At 38.8% G+C, this 13,851-nt stretch overlaps 2 protein-coding genes across 4 annotated transcripts; one reads left to right on the top strand and one right to left on the bottom strand.

The window, feature by feature from the left end:
* Positions 1-173: 173 nt before the first annotated feature.
* Positions 174-10,523, top strand: LOC118419955 (lysosome membrane protein 2-like). Of its 2 annotated transcripts, none has more exons than XM_035826650.1 (13): positions 174-493; positions 1,835-1,992; positions 2,201-2,342; positions 2,786-2,986; positions 3,625-3,719; positions 4,136-4,191; positions 4,931-5,000; positions 5,276-5,451; positions 6,361-6,479; positions 7,611-7,684; positions 8,505-8,556; positions 9,070-9,222; positions 9,735-10,523. In XM_035826650.1, the coding sequence occupies exons 1-13, from the start codon at positions 374-376 to the stop codon at positions 9,804-9,806; spliced, it is 1,488 nt and encodes a 495-aa protein (XP_035682543.1). In that variant the 5' UTR covers positions 174-373; the 3' UTR covers positions 9,807-10,523. The 2 variants fall into 2 exon arrangements, with proteins under 2 accessions (XP_035682543.1, XP_035682542.1); XM_035826649.1 differs by lacking the exon at positions 7,611-7,684 and adding an exon at positions 6,796-6,869 and having other exon boundaries at positions 175-493.
* Positions 10,524-11,127: 604 nt separating this feature from the next.
* Positions 11,128-13,628, bottom strand: LOC118419983 (NTF2-related export protein 2-like). Of its 2 annotated transcripts, none has more exons than XM_035826689.1 (4): positions 13,528-13,628; positions 13,089-13,175; positions 12,650-12,794; positions 11,128-12,019 (listed from the first exon to the last, which is right to left on the bottom strand). In XM_035826689.1, exons 1-4 carry the CDS (start codon positions 13,540-13,542, stop codon positions 11,859-11,861), a joined length of 408 nt encoding a protein of 135 aa, XP_035682582.1. In that variant the 5' UTR covers positions 13,543-13,628; the 3' UTR covers positions 11,128-11,858. The 2 variants fall into 2 exon arrangements, with proteins under 2 accessions (XP_035682582.1, XP_035682580.1); XM_035826687.1 differs by having other exon boundaries at positions 13,089-13,178; positions 13,528-13,626.
* Between the last annotated feature and the right edge of the window lie 223 nt (positions 13,629-13,851).

Here is a 13,851-nt window from a genome sequence, read left to right as displayed (position 1 = left end):
AACGAGAGGAAATATTGTATATGATAAACAAAGAATGACAATTTCATTACAAGTAATATTTATTCCATATTTATCATAAAGAATATTAACATGTAAGACAATGTGATATAGTGTTTATTTGAGTTATATAATGAAATAAAAATCCCCCCTTTAACTTGAATGAGGTTGTCCCATATTAGCATCATGCGCACCATCGCGCGAGAAGTTACCAAAGTTCACCTGTAGTACACACCTTACGGACGTTCACCCCTATTGTTTACCTTTCCGGCCTTATTTAACACTCTAGTCATGTGTTTAACCTGATAGTGGCTGCACCCATGGGAGCATGTAGCCAGAAAAGGACACGTTTCTCGACATTTTGTTAGCTGAAACTATGCGGTGTACACTGAGGGTGGGTGTGGGGGTGACAGGGGTGTGTGGTGTTCTGCTACTAGGGATGGGGATAGGGGCGATCTTTCTGTTCGACAGTGTATTGCACGATCAGATCAAAAAGGTAAGGCTGCTTTTGTGGCGGATTCACCCGTATTGTTTTATTGATTTGATTTTTGATTTATCACATATATTTGCTATCAAGTTACAGGCTAACTCAGTATCAAACTGCGCCATAAAAAAATTATTTGGAATCCTACTTAAGATTCATGCAAGTACTTTGACACCTTATGGTATGTGAACATTTTCCCCCAAAGAATATTTTAGCATGTTCTTCTTCTTTGTTATTACTTGCTTAAAAGTAAGCTGAGGGTACCAAGCACGGTACGTAAGACGTACACAAGACTGTAAGTTTTTAATCCACTCACATCGGGAAGGATGAATACTCTTTCTGATAAGTGCCGTGGGTTCTTTTACGTGCATGGGGTGTGGTTCTCCCCGTACATGCGACCTCCATTAAACGTCCTGTCCGAGGACGGCCCTAGACAAAGCTGGTTACTGTATTCATTTTTCACCCGAGTGAATTGAGAAAAGTTGTGTAAAGTGCCTTTCCCAAGGACACAAGATCGGTGACATGGCAGGTTTCAAACTCGGGACCTCTTTTGCCTTAACCCAACACACTGCCCATTCACCACGCAATCTCACAAGTTTTTCACGACCTTGGCATTCGCAATTTTTCAGCCATAATGAAATAGATCAGTGCACATGGATACTGGAAGAACCAGTGAGGCACATGAGGAAAGACAGGTGTCGGATACCTCGACCCTTAAGGCTTAACTAGTAACGTTTAACGTGGCCCATTGGTAATGAGACCCACTCCTCACCATTCTCCACTTGTCAATACTAGTATATGGTGTTTTACCCAGCCCAGTCTACTTATAAAGTATGGGTCTGTTCCTGGTAGCCTGCCTTTTTGGCTGGCCTTTCAAGTTATTAGTATTACCCCTTCGGGAGCGCTATAACTTAATCCAATTGTGGAAAAAATTCCATGGCGTGCAGTAATGATCTGGGCAAGCTATCTACGCTTCCAGCATGATACAGATAGTCTCCAGGCAGATTTACCGGTGAACGGGACTGCTGACTCCCTTTGGCCGGCTATACAGACTCCTTGGCCAGCTTTGATACTATCTTATTTCACCCATAAATCTGCTTGGAGATTAGGTACAGATAGAGGCGAGCTGCCAATGGTATGGTTAACGTTACTAGGCTACAGGCTGGTCAGGCAACTTGGTCCCCCCTAACCCTAACCCTGGCTGAGTTGACCAGGGTGTTGGTTCAAGTTTGTAACAACCAAATTCAGCCAAAACATCCCAATCCCGGTATTAAAGACCAATTTCTCAGTAATGTGTGATGTCAGTATTTGCCAGTTTCCTGTTACAAGCTTGTTTCCTCTGTGTCCTAACAGAATGGGGTTATTAAGCAGGGTTCGTACCTGTACGACCAATGGAGCAACATCCCCGTGCCAATCTTCATGCAGTTCTGGGTGTGGGACTTACTCAACCCCGAGGAGGTGCTACAGGGGGCGAAGCCTGCCGTCAGACAGAAAGGACCCTACACTTACTCGTAAGAGGCTAAAAAATATTATATTATAAACTTCCTGTGTGTAGGAACGTTAAGGTATCTCTTCTGGTGGTAATGTCCCAAGAGGCAATTCATTCTTCACGTGACTCAGTTTTGTTCATCAATATCTGTACTTCCATTGCCAATTGAATGTTTGAGAGCATTTTCGAACACAGTGTAGTAATAGTTTTTCTTTCTATCTAATTCCCAGGGAGAGAGTAGTCAAGACAAACATCACGTTTCACGACAATGGAACTGTGTCGTATCTGCAGCCAAGGACTTTCACTTTCCTCAGGAACATGTCAGTTGGACCAGAGAATGACACTTTCACCTCCTTAAACATTCCACTCATGGTGAGCACATAGAACTTTCCACATACTTGACAGATAGTTCTAGCTATATATACAGATCAGCCTTACTGCATCTGATAAAGAAATATGAATCAGGACTTAACATTCAGCTTACTTGCAAAGTCTATATATAGTATTTGCTTTACTTAGGCCTATCATTAGGCATAGATCCCTCCATCTGGTGGAGAACTCTATCAGGTACCCATTGCGAAAATTGTATTTCCTTTATCCTAAGCTACACATTTAGTTCAGTGGGTATAGTACCTGCAGTCAAACTCTCAATAAATTTTACAGCTATTATGGTAGAAGTCTTTGGACAGTCAATTAATTGATTGAATGATTGCTTGCTTGCTTGATTGATTGATATACTTTGTGTATGAAGCTGGAAATATTGACTTAGAATATGATATAGAGCTATAATTGTCTTCTTCTGTTTCTCCTTACAGACCATAGCAGAACTGATTGAGAATGAGAGAGACATAGTAAAAGACCTGGTGTCAGTTATAGAGCGGCTGGCCCAGGAGACACTGTTTATGAAGCTGACTGTGGGAGGACTGGTGTGGGGATACAACGACTCTCTCCTCGTGGATGTCGCCAAGCTCGCGCCTGGTCTGCTCCCATCCACGGAGTTTGGGCTGTTCATGGGGGTGAGTATGTCAGATGTCATTTCTTGTAGATTAGTTTAATGACTAGGGGTGTACCGGTACAAACCGTTTTTTTTCTTGTTGGACCGGTCCAGAAAAAGTAGAGGTCCAGGTTCAGGTCCGGACCTGGACCTGATCATCTGGACCTCGACCATACCTGGACCTAAATTTTCCGTACCAGCACCCACCCCTATAGTAATGACTGATCAAAAGTAAAGGTAGCCATTTCAAGGCCATAGGGGCAGTGGGTTGTTATCCACTGTGTCTAGGGTAAGGTGCTGGAAGGCGGAGCCCATCCCTCTCCTTCCACCGCCTTTTATCTCCCCAGCTGAAGTCAGGTACCCATTTTTATCCCTTGTCAGAGTGAGGAAAGTGCTGTAATAAAGTGCCTTTCCCAAGGGCACAACATTGATGGCATGTCAATGGACACGAACGCAGGATCTCTGTTGTCTTGGCCAAATGCTGTACCGACAGGACGTCTTATTTATTAAAAAAAGGTTAGAGGCTGTTACAAACTGTGCCATCTTACAACAAAAGTGTGTCTCATTGTTGCAAATCAAACTGTTTTCCATCCAACACAACAAAGAGCAACTCACAGAATGAGTGTTAAAGTTGTTTTTTTCACTGCTGTTTTGTTTCAGCGCAAAATCAATGGAACAGACGGAGTCTACTCAGTTTACACGGGGGACGGGGATGTTACTAAGGTCAATGTTATTGACACATGGGACGGACAAAAGTAAATATTTTTTACAAATCTTACTGATGAATTGATTTCGCAGGCTATGGACTGACAAGGAGTCACTGTAATGATCTATTTTAACATTATTTGTTGGTGAAACTGTGTTTATTGTGTTAATACTCAACTATTGCTGCACTTTGAAATGTTTGTGTAACATGAAATGATAATCATCACATGAAGTGATGTTTAAAGACACAAATCTATACTACCAATATCTATTTCATTTTAACCAAAGATAAGAAATTGCAAACAATACATTTTCTTCTGATAAGTTAATACATATTGTTTAGATACAATGTATATAAATTAAAAGTGAAGTTGTGGTGGATTAGCATTGAGACTATTCTAGTGTGTGTCATGATTGTGGATCTGACTAGTACCTGATTTGCTTTTGTACCTTTTTGCTGATACAGAGCTCTGAACTACTGGGGTGATGGTGACCCCTACTGTAACATGATCAATGGAACAGGTAAGAACCTAAGACTTACCTTTGATAATAAAGTACTTTGTGCTGGAGGCTAAAACTGTAGGTCAGGTACAGGTGTTTCATAGACAGGTATTTAAGTACCACGATGTATTTCTAGTGCAATGCTAACCTCCCTTCCAACCAAAATTACACACGGATCAAATTTTTCTTCAGGATGGATTCCAATCACTTCAGAACGTAAATTCGCGAGAGTTACGGACATGTGATCTGATCAACTCGTGATCTTGTGGATACGTGACGTCAGCAATTGGTTAAACGTGCCAGGAAGTTTATAACGCACACCGTCTCCGTTCGGATATGGCTGGAGTGCCCTTAACGGATGTTCATTAGTATTGATCCTGAAGAAGATGACAGTGGTTGTTGAAAATTTTATCCATGTGTCCTTTGTGTTGAAAGGAAGTTTAGCATTGTACATGTACTATCATGATTACTACCAACGCAGATGAGCTTCCATGATAACGTTGTATTTCTGTTTTCCCTGGGACAAAATACTTTTTTTAATATTTATCACATCCACCATATATTAAACAATGATATCAAATATTGTGTCAATCTAGTTTGAGAGGGCAAAATCTGACCTTTTCTTTGTATTTTGATGCAAATGTAAAAAAAATTGGTACCTTTTAAGCTTCCTTAGGTCTAACCTTCATCCACGGTGCATTCTATGATTTCAGAGTTTTAGATACTAACTTTGTTATGTTTTTCTTTTGGTTTGACATAGATGGAAATTTCTTTCCACCCTTCATAACTAAAGATGAGAAAGCCACTTTGTTTTCCACTGACATTTGCAGGTAGGTTGAAATTGATAAAGGACATTACTATTCAGCATATCGAACATTTTGTGATAGTCATACCCAATGTTGTAAAATATGCTTTTGCACTCTCTGTGCCTTCTTTATATTTCTCAATTCTGTTACTTTTCAACAACACAGAAGAAAGCCAGGATGTACTTCAAAACTAGAGTGGGGAAAATTGTGCACACTTACTTATGGTTACATCAGCTTACATGTTGTACAATGTGCAAAGGATCAGGATCTGTCTAAGTCCAAATGTTAAATTTGTACAGGTCAGTTGAAGGAGAGTTTATCAGAGAGAGTTCTGTTCGAGGGATCCCCACATACAGGTACGAGGCACCGGAGAGGCTGTTCCAAAGTGGTGACATCAACCCTGCCAACAAATGTTACTGTCAGAACCAGGCCTGTCTACCTTCAGGGCTACTCAACATCAGTATATGTAAACAAGGTCAAGTTCTTTCACTTGTTTCAAACTTAATTCTCAGTATGTTCAAAGATTGTGAATTACAATGTACATGACTGATACTTGGAATAATCAAGTATGCAATACAATTGTGTGTAAGGAACAGACACTGCCCGAGAAGGCCATCCCAGAGACCAAGAAAACCTGGTCTATGTGAACAGGTGGTCACTATTCTATAGAATTCTTCATAATTGTTTCAATGGGAAAAATCATTTAAAGGACCACCAAAAACTTTGTGCTGACATACATAATGTATGTTTACAGACAGCTTGCAGGTCCACAGTGTTCTCACCAGGATTTTTTCACAGTGTCACAAAGTCACTCGATAAGTGATGCAGATGTAAGCAATGTGATTGGTTTGGAGGAATCCTCCCCCTGAAAATTTTTGAATTTAAAACCATCAGGAACACCTCTGCATTATGAAAGCCAAACTTAGTGAGATTGAGCCATTTTTTACCTTTGTTACAAAACAATCCTTTGTTACTAGTCCTCTTCATTTGTTGAAATACAGCATAGGGGCCAAAATCACAGCGCACAGCATAGGGGCCTGATAGGCTGAAAAGGCCTGCCAAGAACACTGGGTCCAGAAATAATAATGATTGTATATTTCAAGGGCAACAATGTTTATTATGATATGACTGGATGTTTGATGATTCGAAATCTAGCTTTTGCCTGTAGGTTTCAATTCAAGCAATATCCATAGTCAATAGGACACCTTCAAATGTCATAGTTCTATTGCAGGACTTGAATATGATGTATCAGACGCTAGCCATGAAATTTGATTTGTTCTAATTATAATGATAAGGCCACTTTGATATCTACATAGGCTGTGTTTGGATTGTTTTGACCAAAAGTCATGTTTTATCATAACTGAATTCCTGTACTGAATTCCAGGTGCTCCTGTGATCATGTCTTCCCCACACTTCTACTTGGGAGACCAAAGTTTGGTAGATTCCATCATAGGTATGCACCCAGACCCCGAGCAACACAAAGTGTACTTTGAAGTGGAACCGGTAGGTGGCACTGTTTTACTTTCTTTGTACTCCAAATTTCTTTGATCCCTCGATAGAGGACTTTCATTTGCAACCAAGGGCTTGTGAAATGAAGAAAACTATGAGCAATGATTTATGCATTTCCACGTTGAATACGTAATGGTATTACTCTGAAATTCCAGCACCTGTCAACTAGCTCAGCAGTAATACAGTATTAAAGTTGATGTGCCAATTGATATCATATTGCTGATACAAAAATGTATTGATTGTTTGCTGACATAATTTCTGTACATTTCTTTGTTTTTGATTCCCAATTCCACGCAATCCATACATGTAGCTCTCAGGAATTTTGTTGGCTGCGGGAAAGAGACTCCAGGCCAACATCTTTGTGAAGAAAATAGATCACATACAGTAAGTGGTAGTACAGAGTGTTTACATTGTGACATCACAGCCAGCATGCTGGTAGGTGGAACCTGGAGGAGTCCAACCTGTAAATGTGTGTATGAATCTGTTTATCATACTTGCATGGTAATGATTGAATATACATGTACATGTCTACAGATACATGTACATAAATAGATTCAAGCAATCTGACTAAATGTTACTGGAATACAACTTATTATAATAAGAAGATTGAAATCTACCGAAAAACAGTATGCTTTCAATTGATGAGTTTGGGTTAGGGATTATGCAAACAGTCATTATACCTACATTGTAGATTGGGTTGGTCATTTACACTTTTTGCTCAAAACCCTTTCAACAAACATTGTACTCAGTAAATGATATTAAGAAACATGGCAATGGGCTAGAATCATCCAGTATTTTCTGTTCTCAGGGCCATATATACAAAATGTACATGTACATGTACATGTACCAAGGAGGTTAAAAAGCTATTTTTTAACCTTCTACATACATGTATTATATATTGCATGTACATGATTTTATACCAAAATATAGTAATCTGCAATGTTCACTCATCCATCAAGCATACCATATTGTGGTAGATTTCACCCTTCTTTATGTGCATTTTGGTGTATTTCAGTAAATAGTCAGACCAAATTTAAGTTTCCCTAGAAATGTCCAGGTTCCACTATCCAGCATGTTAGACATGACAGAAGGCATGTGATACACCACTTGTGTTTTTATTTTCAGTTGACAGGGTTTCCTATGAATGTTGCCAAGCGCCTCCAAATAAATATATACGTCAGGAAAGTAGAACACATTCTGTAAGTCTTGTCTCATCAAACTAAAAATGCTGGAAAAAGGACACAAGCTTAGCTTACTAACTCTTTCTGCTGCTGCATTGAACAATGCAAAATAAAAATTAATTCTCTAATTCTCTGTTAATGTTGAACTTGTTAAAGTTAAACTGCACCTATTAATGCTTGTTGTAACCAAATTAATTGCATCGTTTTTAAAACTGAATATTTAGAATCACAACAAAGCATTTAATGCATGAGTGTAAGAGGCAACATTATAACACATATAATACATACATATACATTGTATACATGTCTATATGGAATACAACACGAGGTATTCCGTATCGCACGAAATGTGGCCCTCCCTCGAGTAGGATCACCCCAAGTCCGAAGGGTGATCCGATCCACGGGAGGGCTGGGACAGAATATCCTGTGTTTTTAGCTATATCATGCCAACACGAGCAAACTCAAGTTTATCGCAAAAAAGAGCAAAGGACAATGCACAACTTAGAACAGAAGAACTGGGCAATCAGTTGAACAGTTCGTCGGATTTTCGACAACGGCGCACACAAGCAAGTTCCAATCAATTCAATTTAAATATGGAGCTCCTAGCTGTACTGTTAAGTACGGGCCGGTCAGAACGCCGGTATGAAACATAGATATGGCCCGGGTATGATATGAATATGTATAATATCAATGTATGTCACTAGTAAAATGAGTGTACATTTTGTATATTCCCCACTATTATTTTGCAATTTGTTGACATGCAAGTGCAACTAAAGTATTTATGACCTTAACAAGCAACAATATCATTCTAATTAAAGCCTTTTCATTCCACTTTCAGGCAAACTGGTAATGTAAGGGAGATGTTCTACCCAATACTCTGGCTCAACGAGGTTGGTTATTCTGTCTTCATAATTCTTCATAATTTCTTTTATGAAAAACCATACGCAAATGTACCTATCAGCATGTAAAAACTGTAGAGATATGACACATATTTGGCCTTGTTGACACAATATTTTTGGGACTACATGTAGTAAATATTTTACAAACATATATACATATAGAAGCCAGGTACATCTTTGCCAAATCAAGTCTGTGAAAACTATATCTATTTTGTTTACCATCATGTTTTTTCCTCTTCTTCCCCTTCCATTGCAAACAAATACGGTCAACGACTTGGACCAGATAAATATGACCATGGTTACTAGAGTTGTAGCACCCTATGGTGGAAAATATCATAATGTAGCAGGTGGTAGGTCAGAGCTGGGGGGCTGGTCACCATAAGTATGAATGTGTTTGTGTGAGGATGAACACAGCAGTAGTTTGTTAGGCTAGATCACATAAAGGTAAACATTTGCTAGCGAATGTTGCTGATTTAGTTGTTTACACATTTTGTTGTTTTACAGAGTACGTTTATAGACCCAGTCAATGCTGACAAGTTCAAGTCCCAAGTTACAAACAACATCAAACTGATGTATGGAGTGGAGTATGGGATGATAGCAGTGGGATGTGTGCTGTTGATCATGTTCATCATCCTCTTTGTGAAGTATAGGAAGAGGGTAAGTTTGGAAAATTTATTTACAAAACTCAAGAGATACTTAGTAGTAGATCATCATTCATACTGAAAAACTGTCATTTGTAGCTTTGTATGGGCTCCACTTTTCAGAGCAGATAGGTAAAATTTTCAGAAATTTCATTTTGAAAATCGCCGTTTTGTATGTCTGAAAAAGAAAATAAATACTTCCGAGGTGGGATACGAACCTTCGTCCTTCAGCATCATAGACAGTTACACTACAGACTGAGCTACTTGTACATACACTACATCATGTTAAATTTTTTTATTGGCGGACGACGGAAGAAAGAAAAAGAATGCAGGCAGCGAAAACAGAATGTTTACCTTTGAAAACATAATAAGCTGTTTTCAACTCATGGTTGACAGAACTCTCCTTGGCATCCTCTTTGAAATAATGCAGATGTTTCTCCTGATGGGTTGGTTGAAGAAGAGATAATTATGGCAATATGTCTACTGTCATACTTGTGATGTCATGATTTATATTGTCTATCCTTGCAGCAATCATCAAGCACTGTGCCTGGAACCTCTGATGAGAGAACAAGTCTTCTGAATGGAGACACTGTACAGTGATGATGGGAAATTTGCTAACAAGAACTGCTGTATGAGACCCTAGTCTGATTCTCACCGTTCAACCTGTTGTTGAGTATTGCGCAGTATTACATAAAGACATCCACTGATCATGAAAAGGCCGATAAGATCAAAAGTGAGCAATGTTTAGAAATTTTGCAGCCTTCTTTGCCAACTGGATTTACTGGTATAAATTGTAAATGCTGTATTTTTGGTAAGCAGTTTTCTACAGTTTTTGCTACCATTTTTAACTTTGATATTCAAGCAGAACTATCATGCAACAAGTGGAACAAAACTAGGCTCATGCATATCTCAGACTACTAGTAAGTTGATAAATGCTGACCAGATAGTTTACTGGTCAAAGAAGTGATGACAAACACTTCTTGTTAATACGATGCAAGTATTAATAATGAATGTTGCAGTGATAGATCTGTGACACGTGATTGTTGTACCTGGTACAAATGCTGCTGTTAATAGTCCTATATTATATTTTATGCATCCAATTTATTAGCTAAAAGCATTGTCAGATTACTAGTGAATGCATGTACATTGTATGTTTGAGAATTATAACTAGCTGTATTTCTTACTGAAAAACTCAGGAATACAGTGAAAAGTGGTTTTGATTTTTTGCTATTGCACAGCATGACACAAAAATTTTCATTAGTGCCTTATTCCTGATTGTACTATATGTATACTTCTGTGTTGTGAAATACGACTGTTGCGCATTTAAAAACAAAGTTATCAGCGTCCCTGGTCCTGACTGGGATATCAATTGTGCTAGTATCTTGTTCAGCCATATTGAATTCATGTGTCCATAGCATATAAGAAAACTTGGGGGCATTTCTGGTCTTTCTTAGTAACAAACAGAACAGAATGTTGCAAGAAGTGCCTTATGAATGCATGATGGTTTTTTAAAGATGACTTAAATCTCAATTATATCTTCTTCACTGCAAGGGTGGGTTCAGAGCGTCACAAAAACCTATAGCAGTGTTATCTGTGACCTCAAGATTTTGTCATAACTACCTTTAACAGAATATCAACATGCCAATATTGCCTTAGATTTCTATAACACATTGTAAAGGTTAAGTTTAACATCTTCCTATTGAAGTCGTCTTTAGTACCAACTTTTGGTTGGTTATTGAGTCAAGCTGTAGTGAGGATGTTAATTAGTACATTTTTTGGTACTACTACGTGACATATCGATGTACATGTACAATTGTATATGTACCATTTTTTGCTTTGATCTAAAGGTTGATTTGAAGTTATGAGACCATGTCAATGAATTTCAGCCTCTGTAACAACACTAGACTGCAATTAAATCAGATAACAAGCAAATTGTCATTTTTATTCCTTCTCAAAAATAAGAGTATTGTGTATGAAAGTTCTTTTTCTTGCTTCTTGCATGACTTGATAAGATTGTGAGCTGAAGCTTCAGCCAATGCTCTTTTGCTGGTGACACTAGATAGTGACAAGAGTTAAGGCTGCAGTCAGTTCTTGAACATATTAAAGAGTTCTGCAACATACAGCAGCTACTGGACAACTTATCTGGTAATGATTTTGCAGAAATTAAAACTTAAGGTTTATTTTTCAAGAATAATCTTTGATATACAGTGATAACCATCACCAACATCAGTGTGCTGCCAGTCATAAACAAAAAAATAGCATGATGTACAGGTGATATTTCCCTCTCATACTTTCCAGCTCAATGAACATAATTTGTGTTGTCTTCAGTCACGACGGTTCGACATGCAATCCTAATATAAGGAATGTAACTTGTATGAAAAGTTCCCAATATTGGAAATGGAGAAATAAATGAACTATCTCCCTTTTTATGAATGTATGAAATTTAATGTATCGGTGAGATCTTGATGGACAGTTGTCAAACCACTTCATGAATATCCTCTCCTTCACAGGACTAGTCCGGTTTGTTCATATTGCTCCGATGTCCTGTGCTTTCAACACTAATATGGCCCATGGTTCTGTTATAAGTCCCACAGTTGTTGAAAACAACCATTTCAGCCCTCACACAGTCATCTGATAATGTCAGACATGTGTTCATTCCTCCTGGCACCTGAAACAGTCACTGGCTACTTTCCACACATTGCCCTGATTGGTCAGTGTAAAGTTCTGTGTAAATTTCATGGTGTTGTTGCCCTCAAACTTGACCGTTCCGCTGGTGGTGACCAGTACTGTGGCCTGCCCTTGGGTGGCTTCATCTGTGGGGAAAGATTGGTAAAGATTGTAACATTTATAATTTCAAATTGTCAAGGCTCTTTGATAGCTTTGAGTCCAACTATGATTTCTAAGAGCAGGGTTACCTGGCAACAATACTAGTGTACAAAATTACAAAGAAAATGTAAAAGTGGGACTGAAAAGACAACAAAACAAACAAAGGCACAAAATGTTTGTTTTTTCTATACAAATTACAATTCTTCGAGCAATCTTTTAAACTTTAGTTTAAGTCTGACTCTCAGAGAGAGCGCCGTCCTAGGTTCTTTCTAGATCAGGCAATCCGTTGAGCAATCTTAAATTTTAGACCTCTGAGAGAGTGCCATCCTAGGTGCTTTATAGATCTGGCAATCCGTTGAGCAATCTTAAATTTAAATTTAGGTCTTGAAAAGAGCACCATCCTAGGTTTTAGATCTGGCAATCCGTTGAGCAATCTTAAATTTTACGCCTCTAAGAGAGCACCATCCTAGGTCCTTTTTAGATCAGAAAATTTGATGATAATTTTAAATCTTACAAAATTTTAGTTCTCAGAGAGAGCACCAGCCTAGTGGAAGGGGGGGGGTAACATTATAGCCCACATTACTCCAGGCTACACTAGGTAGAGATTTAGTACCTACCTGGCAGGGGTTGACAGTCCAGTGTGAAGAGTTTGTGTTCACTGTGAGGTAAGTTATCATGAAACTTTGTGATCTCCTGTGGTCCCTTCACAACGTTACCATTCCACACCAGGTTAGCTGTGTCCAGGTACAGCTTGTTCAAAACCTGCAAAAGTTATAACCTAAAGTGGAAAACTTATAGAAGTAAAGTAACACATGACATTATACTTTTCAGATTCTAGATTTGACACATGACATTAAGTTTTTCAGATTCTAGATTGCAATTGACACACGACATTATGTTTTTCAGATTCTAACAGACTGTAAGAATTTTTCTATTCCGTTAGAATACCATAATTTGCTGGGGATTTTCTATAGCACCATTTTACTAATGACGAGTAACTTTTTTATGTTGACACTTCTGTTTCGACTTGAAGATTGGGGTCGTCTTGCAACTCACATGTCTTCTCTTGTCGAAAGTCTCGTAGAAAACCTTGGAGAACTCCTCTCCTGCCCTGCAGGCGTTGTCTACATTAGTCTTGAAGTCCTGCTGGAAGGGACAAAATTCCACTCAAAACGAAAATTCAGGAAAAAATCTTCTTGACTAAGCCTGTCAATAACTGATGAAAGCTCCTTGATAACAGGTTAGCCTGTCAATAGCCTCTGTCTAAAAATTTCGAGCTCACAAGCGTACCCACAACTTGCACAAGTGTCAAGATAGTGGGGAGGGGGGCACAAATTTTGCGATATACTAAAGAATTCAAGGCCAAATATAAGTAACCTTTGCATTAGCTACCTTCTATCTGATATATCCTCGTCGGAGACAATGTTAGAAATTTCAGAAAAGGGCGCATTAGCTGTATTTTAACCGAATTCTGATTTGTGCAAGCAAAACTCACGTTTACTGCCGCCATGATGATGATGATGATGACTGGTGGGTGAGCAACAGCGCCCCTAACGATCAACTGCAGTATTGTAGGGCTAGCAGGAGTGGTATCCAGTACTGTGTAAATGCAGAAACTTTCGCGGTGTTCGCGGTGGCAACTTCACCGCGAACTTAAAACCACCGCGAACATTTTTCTATGGCAATAAGAGTACATGGTGCTACCGCGAACTTAAAACCACCACGAAAAGTCCTTTTTTGGCGGTAACCGCTAAATTACATCCCCGCGAACATATTTTTTATTACATGTATACTGCTGCTGAGGTCCCTCATAAGTTAC

Source organism: Branchiostoma floridae, chromosome 7, assembly GCF_000003815.2.
Source record: "Branchiostoma floridae strain S238N-H82 chromosome 7, Bfl_VNyyK, whole genome shotgun sequence".
NCBI classification, from domain to species: domain Eukaryota; kingdom Metazoa; phylum Chordata; class Leptocardii; order Amphioxiformes; family Branchiostomatidae; genus Branchiostoma; species Branchiostoma floridae.
The sequence above is the reverse complement of the archived record's forward strand: the minus strand, read 5'-3'. Positions and strand labels throughout refer to the sequence as shown.